The sequence below is a fragment of the Nannospalax galili genome, unplaced genomic scaffold (assembly GCF_000622305.1).
Source record: "Nannospalax galili isolate Female #2095 unplaced genomic scaffold, S.galili_v1.0 scaffold635, whole genome shotgun sequence".
In the NCBI taxonomy this organism is placed as follows: Eukaryota; Metazoa; Chordata; class Mammalia; order Rodentia; family Spalacidae; genus Nannospalax; species Nannospalax galili.
Window position 1 is genome coordinate 386,604 of NW_008335836.1, and position 9,239 is coordinate 395,842.

Sequence of the window (9,239 nt, forward strand, 5' to 3'; positions counted from 1 at the left end):
ACAGTGATCAGTATCTTCACATAAGAGAGAAGAATGAATGCAGAGTCCATTCCAAAGGTGATGATAACAATGATGAGGCCATAAATACTACTAAGGTGGTGGTCAGAGCAGGAGAGCTTGATGATGTCTGGGTGTAGACAGTAGGAGTGGGACAGCACATTGGCCTCACAAAATCTCAACCGCCTGATGAGAAGTGGTCCTGGACAGGTGACAGACACAGCCCGCAGTGAAAGACCCAGAGCTATCTTAGCAATGTTCACATTAGTCAAAATAGTAGTGTACCTTAGTGGGTTAGAGATGGCCACATAGCGGTCAAAAGCCATGGCGAACAGGATGCCTGATTCCATTAGGGAGAAAAGATGAATAAAAAACATCTGAGTGAGGCAGGCATCAAAGTGTACTTCACGATCATTGAACCAAAAAAGTTTTAGCAGAGATGGCAAGGTGGTAGCACAGAGTCCCAGGTCACTGGTGGCCAGCATGGAGAGAAAAAGGTACATGGGTGTGTGAAGGGCTGGCTCCACCCAAATAACCACTAAGATGAGGCTGTTTCCCATCAGAGCAATGGCATAGAGAAAACAGAACAATATGGAGAACACTGGATATGAGTCCTCCAGGCCAGGGAAGCCAGTCAGAAGGAAGGGTCCATAGGTACTAATATTGAGAAAGGTCATGTTGTCAAATTTAGACAGTTCAGTTGGAAAGGGTTTTTTCTTTTTCTCTAGAATAAGAGAGTCTGGGTGAGAACACAATCATCTTTATCCTTATTTCATTAAACTATATGTTAAACTTCTGGCATTTGATCAATAAATCCCTTCACTATATTTTAACACTGTAGTTAGAAGAACAGCGAGTTCAAGTCACATATACTTAAGTATCACCACATGAATCCTATATCAGTGATTTAATTTCCCCATCGAAGTTTACTGCATACATTCAAGGCATGAAGTACTTCAGTTTACATTTTATTTTTATGCATGTATTTAGTGGGTGTTCATGTGTATGTTTGTGTCTGTATGCCCATGTGTGCTTGTGTGCATGAATGTGTGTCCAGGTGCAAAGGTTCAGGGGTGAAGGTCAGAGAAGAACTTGTGGTCATCAGTGCTCCTCTTCCACTATGTGGGTACCAGGGATCAGTTCAATCTCAGGCTTGGCAGAAAAGCACGTTTATCTGCTGAGTGATTTTAACAGTGCTTGATTTTAATTTGTAAGTACAAAATACCTTTATAGTTTTATCACCATGTTATTTGTAGTCATTTTGAGAGATTACTTTTTATGGGGATAGGTAGAAAAGGGGAAAAACTATACCATAAGTTTTTATATATTGCTATGTAATTTAAGAAATTCAGAGGCAGAAGAACCTTCACTGCAAATATAACAGTCTATCTTTTCAGGTCTTTTTAAATGTATATTTCCATTGATTTTTGTGCACCTCATACAGAACATCTTCATCGTCTTTATACCACCCATCCGTATCTCCCCACAGCCAGTTTTTCATGCTAACTAAAATTAGAATTTTCTCCACTGGTGTATTCATTAGGCAATATAGGATAATATAGTCTCTATTTTTCAGAATGTTTTTATCCCATAAATTATTGTAAGATAAAATAGAACATATGCCAAAAAATCTGCACAAATATTCAGAAAACGCATGTCCGTTTCCTGCCTCTAACACTAAAAATATGTAGAGTAATTAACTGATTTGGAAATTTTTTTGGCAAAATTTATAAATTTCTATTTAATACTATAAACTTGCACATACTATATATTAAAAATGAACCCAGCAATATCAAACTTCCTGTATGGACTTCTTTTGGCTCTTTGATACTAGTATTTATTGAGAATTTCATGCATGTATATAGTGTTGTGAAAAATCCAAACGCCATTTCCTCTCTTGCAATTCTTCCCAATGCCCCACAGCACAACCATTGATTACTCCCCCAGATTCATCTGTTCTTTTAAAAAATCCCCTGAATCCACATCGTGCTGTCTGTGTGTGCATAAGTGTAGCGCAATTTGCTGGATCACGTGCAGCCTCTCAAAATCCCTGAAAAAATTGGGGCTGGAGAGATGGCTCAGTGCTTAAAAACACTGACAGTTCTTGCAGAAGACCCAGGTTTGAATCCCAGCACCCACATGGCAGCTAACAACTGTCCATAACTCCAGTTCCAGGGGATCCGACAGCCTCTTCTGTCCTCCACGTGCATGACACGGGTGTACTTACATACATGCAAGGATAACGCTCATACACATAAAATTTATTAAAAAAAGGAAGAAAAAATTGATCTCCCCCCAAACAGGTCTGTCTTCCTTGTGTCCCAGATATTATGGTATGTTCTATTTTCATTTTCATTCATTTCTATGAATTTTAAATTTCCAATCATTAGTGTTTTTACTTTCAATTTTGTGCAATTTCTGTAGATTTTATTGCTGTTTTATTTAGATTTATTCCATTATACTCAGAAATTTGGATGTCATGTCAATTTTCCTATAATTATTGAGGCTTGCTGTGTTGTCTTGATGCTTGGTCAACTTTGGAGAACATTCCATGGGCTGTTGAGAAGAAAGTGTATTCTTTAGCATTTGGGTGGAACCTTCTATAACAGTCTATTAGGTCCTTAAAAAAAAAGACTCCATTTAACAGTGATTTTCCAAGTTAAAATACCAGCTGGATCACATTGTTGAGGTAATGTTAGTAACAAAAATAAACCAGGCAGATAGACCTGTACCCCATGATCTCAGTCCAAAGTGAAATCTGAAAATATTGCTGTCAGAGCAGCTGAGGGCTGAAGGAGGTTCCTGGAGCCTGTAAGAGGAGAGTAGGCAGGAGGATGAGCTGCTGAAACAGATCAGTAAGTCACGGAAAATAAGCCCGACTGGAAATATAGTGTCATAGGGTTTCTCTCCTGTAACAGTTCTGTCAAATATATATGTGTGCTTATATATTTACAAAAGACATGACTGTAGAAGGGGGAGGACATGAGGGGTGGAAAGGATAAATTATAGTGGGGACGATGAATGAGTGGGTTATGAGGGGGAAAGCAAATGTTGATATTTTGCCTTATATGTGGAATATATGTATTTACATATGTATGTATGTATATATGTACACATAACAAGAAAGTAGAAGGCAAAGTATGTGGGGAAGAAGTGATCAGCAAAAGGCTTATGGAGGACATTAGGGAGTAAATATGATCCAAGGACAATGAGACAGGTGTATGAAAATGTCATGAGACCTTTTATTTTGCATGATAACTAAAAATTTTAAGGAAATGTGAGCAATGATTTACAGTTAGGAGTTTCAATTTCTGGTTCATAATAGAGTAAATAAGTATAATAAAAGTGTACTGTATAATTTGAGGTATAGATGAAACTATTTTAACTTTTTTCGCCATATATAAATGCATGAAATTTGGCATACAGTTTGGGAACATATATGTATATAACACATGTCTGTGCATGTGCATGCACACACACACACACACACACGTCCAGAACTAAATATTACACAGTGTATAATGTATGGAGTTATGAAGAATTTCCTCCTAAATACGTACATTGTTCATAGATCAGTATAGTTAAAATTTTGACTTAAATATATCATTTAACTCTCTATACAGCCTGTCCTTTTTGAATAGAAAAATAGATACCTGTTTTTTCCTTTATTGTTTGAAAGTCAACTCTTCAGGAGAATAAGACATAATGGATTTTTTCCCAATATTATATCTGGAATCAGGCATTCATATGTCCATGTGTATGTGAATGTATGTGTGGGTTCCTGCTTATATGTCTGTTCTGCCTACATCTGAATTCTTTGTAGGATTCCCATGAGAATCATGTCTTCTAAGTCAGTTTTCATGCTCCCCAGGGTGGATAAAACACCAGTGGCTCAGTTTTTACTATTTGCTAGAGAAGAGTCAGACAAAGAGCCCACCACACACTGCTTTACATTCACAAATATGTAAAGATTTTTATTTCTTACATCTAAGGGGAATGGACAAGAAGGGAAACTACTCATAGCCTTCTTTGAGTACAGTAATGAAGTTTGATCCGTGTAGAACAATCTGCCTAACCAAAGCATTGTTGAGAAACCAGGATGATTCCTGCTGTGACGTGTCAGTCCATACTGTCCACTCTAGAAAAACAACTCATCACTCTAGGATTGATAGACTGCTTATTATTTAATGGAGGCTTGAGAAAAGGACCAAATTCTCACTAGATTCAAATGAACTGAATATCATTTCTAGGACATGACTACATCTGCACCAAAATACTTAATAAATATTCATTGAGTTAATTGAAAACATGACCAAATTAAATACTCTTCTATACCTTGAATTTATATTTTTCAAGTATATTCTTGCTTTTAATTTGCAAACAAAACCATAGCTTATTTAAAAGCATCACTTGTAAATTTTAAGAAGTTTCTTTGAATTCTCCATAGGATTTATAAACCATACAACCTGTATGTGATTAAAAATTACATTTATTTTTTACTTACTTCCTTTCTAACTACTAAAGGGAACTTTTATGCAGGAATAAAAGCCATGTTATGAATTCCAATTAATAACATATTTACACCACTCTAATTTTAACTGATCAATCGTTTAAGAAATCCTACAATAATTAACATAAATGTTAAGTATCTGGTGGAAATTATGGTAGAATCGAGCAATTCTGAATCCTGGAGGAATTAGCATTTGCTGGGATCATGTTCGTTCTAATATGTCTGTTCTCTTCCATCTTCAGTTTTCTCTGAAGGGAAATATCTAATCCAGAGTCAGAGATAGTAAAAACAACTGCAATGTGTTATTTTCTGAGTTTTATTTTTTATTATCCCAAATAGAGGCAATTTTTAACACATTTGACCAGAAATAGCTTGAAGAAGTTTACATAAAAATATAAAGACAATGAAGGAAAATAGGAATAAGAAGTGAAAGACCAAAAGATTTGCCAACATGGAGTCAACTTTGGTGGAATAATGAAGATTTCCATTAGCTGTGTTTTCTTTTTTTAAATCCAAAAGAGTTTATTGGACTTGTTAACAGAGCATAGGGTTGGCGTTGTTTTTTTTACAGAAGAATGTCTCCTCCCATTTACATCTGCCTTGGAAAGTCCACACTCTAAGATAGGTCCTGTGACTTCCCAACAGCCGCACAAATTGTGATAGAGGTGCCTCATGGCATTCTTGGCTTATATATCCTTAGTCCCTCCTCCACAAGCAGCTAAGGTCTCCCGATTTGGAGGAAGGGGTAACTGACTTGCCCATCAACTCCTTGACTAGCATGGGAAAGAGATGTGACTATAGCTTGCCCACACATTGGTTGGAGGACACTTCCAGTTAACACTCCACCCCTTCCTCTGGCTCTTACATTCTTCTGCCAACCTCTTCAGCAAAAGTTCCTGAGTCTTGGAGGGGGGTGATAGGTATGGGACAGTCTTCCTCCCACTGTGGCAAGGCACTGAACTTTTGGCTATCTGCATCATCTCCATGGGCTGTTGGCCCATTTCAATGGGATTCCATCTACTGTAAAAACACAAACAGTAAAAAGCAAGAACATCTAAATAGTGGCTGCTATAATAACTTAAATCTATGGCAGTAAACACAAATGCTTAGACAGTATTTCAGCAGGTGCATCATATCCATCTAACAAAGCAATTGCAGTAACTTCCCACTGGGGCCTATAGTCTCCCCTGCCACAAAGGGTTGGCCTGGTGTACAGGCCCAGATGTGTTTTCCACCTCTAGGAGCAGGCATTATATCCAATCTAAAATTTTCTGGTTGTGCATACACTAGACACTGCAGTATTGCAGCAACAGGAACATCTCATTTGGCATGTTGATAGTTGAGCACCTGGGGACTGTCATTGAGCAGAATTATAGGGGACAATTTCCCTTGGCCATCTGCATGTCTCTTTCTGGTACCATGAAAGCCACTAGGAACTTGTGATAGAAGAATAGTAGCAGAAAGGTGTTACTAAGGGAGAAATATGCAAAAAGGGGGGTAGTTAAAGGGGAAGGGGGGAAGGAAGGCTATACAAAGAACTATGGGAATAAAGGGGAAAAAATTCTCTCTTGATACACAGAAAAAAAAAAAACCTTTAAGCACAGAAGGAATCCTATGGGGATGGAAGAAATCCCTACCAGAAGCCATACAGCTATTAGATGAAAATCTCATTGCCAGAGGTGGGTTGCCTTCCTAATAGCTTTTGGCCAGAAGAGCCCTAGAAGTCCATAAAACAATAAAGGCCTTTGCCAATAATGTTGGTTGTACACAGGAAGTGGACTTTCAAAGCCTATTGCTGAAGACACCACATAATGTTAATATGGGAAAGGAGAAATTAAGGTTGGACTAAGCTGGAAACTCCCTGCCACTGGATGGGTGGCTTTCATAATGCTCTAGGTTTTAAATATGAACACTACATGACACATTGAATTGGTTACTTTTTTTCTTGCTGTGATAAAGACAGTGACTAATGAATCTCATAGAAGAAAGTGTTCATTTGGGGTAAAGTTTTCAGAGGACTAGGAGTTCTATATGAGAGGGGAGGCCTGGCAGGAGGCAGCCGGAGCAGGACGCTGAGAGCTCACATCTTCAAGCACATACAGGTGGCAGAGAACAACACTGGAAGTGAGGTAAGGCTATGCATCTCCAGATCCAGACTCCAGTGCTGTGCTTCCTCCAGAAAGGCCACATGTCCTAAAGTTCCGTGACTCTCCTAACAGCACGATCAATTGATGAACTATTGAAATACTTGAGCTCATGTGGGACACTTCTCATTCAAACCACAACACACATTAAAGAAACAAAACAAAAAATTCTTACAAACAAAAACAAAACAAAACTGTGCATCTATTTCAACTTATGAGGAAATTCGAACTTATATTTTGTATTTTTTGAGCAATAAACCAAAGATATAGTGACACTGACAACTCTCCCTAGATCTTCAAGGTAAGTAAGACTGAAGTAAAAAAAATAAAATCTGACTTCCGATTGAGACAGCAGGAAATATGCATAGTTACCACTCAGTGGAACTGGACCCCAGACCAGAATCCTCTGTGGGATCTGGTCCAAGGTTAAGAGCTCTTGAATGTTGATGAATTGCTAGAGAGGGAAAATCTGGGAGATGACATCTCATGGGATCAAACACAAGAAACTCCAACTCTTTTGTTTTATTTCCAGTGTTTGATTAGGTCCTACTTTGGAGATAAAAAATTCTCATGTTTCCTGCAATAGAAGAAAGCAACCCTTTGACATGTGACAGATATTATGTACTTAAAAGGAACTGCTTACAAGAAAATTCATTTAGAAATCCTAAATTTTGATGTTTTATCAGAGCCGAGCCAACTCAAGGAAATATAAATCTGTAACCCATGTGAACTTGCTTTCACAGTAAGGAGGGGAATTATTTGGAAAACAGGAAGTTTAGTCATGGTAACCCCAATATAGTAGTATGACATTATCACTGGCCTATGCAACAGTTACCAGACATGTTTTTCTTTAAAAATTTTCAAACATGCTGGAAGACATAAACAGTTTAAAGACTCAGTGCCATAGACCCTACAACACTGATAATGAAATCCAATATAACTTAAAGACTTGGGTTGGTAATTAAGGTGTTAATACAGATGGGCTTCATATATAACTTAAATGAGAATATTAGTTTTATTTTTTTCTTTAACATATTGTGCAATAAAATCCTGAGTCTTCATAGTTCTTCCACTAGGATGTCATATATTACATTCAAAATTTTGTGAAGCTTTTTCATGATATTTTGCCATAAATTTTGAGATATTACTTGATGTCAGTCAGAAAAGATCAGAGAAAAATTCATGCTTCTGTTTGTGATAAAGAGCACTCAATTGTGTATTCAATTTTTTTAAATTAAAAAATATATAACTGGGCTGGATAGATGACTCAGTGGTTAAGAGCACTGGATGCTCTTGCAGAGGACACAGGTTCAGTTCTCAGCATCAACATGGCAGCTAACTCCATTTCCAGGGGAACCTTATGTCCTTTTCTGACTTCATGGGCAGCGTACAACATGTATGCACTTACATACGTGCAGGAAATACACTCATACACATAAAATAAACATAACAAATAAAATATTTTTTAAAAATTAAAGCCAGATTTTCATTCATTTACTTAAGTATAACTTTTTTATTATTGAGAATTTTACACATTTTCATGAATTATTGAATCTATTCCCCATTTTCCCCTCCATTTCTCCTCATGTTGCCTCTAACTTGTCCCCCCACCAACTTCATGTCCTTTTCCTCCTCCTCCTCTTCTTCCTCTGTTGCTGATTTTTAAAATATTTTGTGCATCATTTTAATTTTGTGTGTACAAGGGTACTGTCTGCATATAAGTAAGTGCACCCATGTCATGCAATGCCTGTGGAGGTCAGAAGAGGATGTTGAATCCCCTGGAACTGAAGTTATGAACAGTAATTAACTGCAATGTGGGTGCTGGGAATCAAACCTGGGTACTCTGCAACGGTGGTCAGTGCTCTTAACCTGTGAGCCTTCTCTCCAGAATCTCTTTGTAGTCACAGCTGGTCCTGGAATCTGTATGTAGACCAGAGTGGCCTCCAACTCACAGAGATCCATCTGCCTTTGTCTCCTGAGTGTGGAATTAAAGACATGTGCCACCATGCTCTGCACAAGTAGATATATACTTTTTAAACCTACTATGTTCAGCTGGTATAGCTTATATGTGCATGCGTGTGAGGCCATTCTCTTTAGCATGGAAAATCTAGCAGTATCCACACTTTCAAATAAAGAATGATTCTGCCTCCTACACCAGCTATCAGCTGCCAAGAGATACCCTGATTTTTATCTGTTATTCTAAACACAAGTGTCAGCTTCACTTTGGTATTTAAGCTTACAGGTTGGTGTCTTCTTTCAAATGCTAATTCATCCACTTATTTTATGATTTATCCAATTTCTTTATGTAGTAGTCTTGAGTGTTTTACTGTCTGACCACTCATTTATTTTCATTATTCATTTATTACATATTTCTTTGCACTTTATAATGTCTGCCTTGTTTTCTGAATTTTATAAATGTACTCATCAATGCAAGTGAGACAGGTTGAGATACTAGTCCTGTTAAATATAATAAAATCAAATAATAAATTCATCTCTATGTGAAATAAAAGTTAAAACTAACAAAACTAAAGAGTAAAAGAAAGAACGTTTATATTTATACAAACTGAAGAGAAACCAGTGACTCAGTA

General features: G+C 37.3%; 1 protein-coding gene across 1 annotated transcript in view; it reads right to left on the reverse strand.

Moving 5' to 3' along the window:
- LOC103732090 (olfactory receptor 51I2-like) overlaps positions 1–9,239 on the reverse strand; it is a 13,280-nt gene that overhangs the window by 550 nt on the left and 3,491 nt on the right. The window contains exon 3 of the mRNA XM_008830610.1: positions 3–736. Within this exon, the coding sequence (XP_008828832.1) occupies positions 3–736 (734 nt within the window). The remainder of the gene's footprint in view (positions 1–2; positions 737–9,239) is intronic.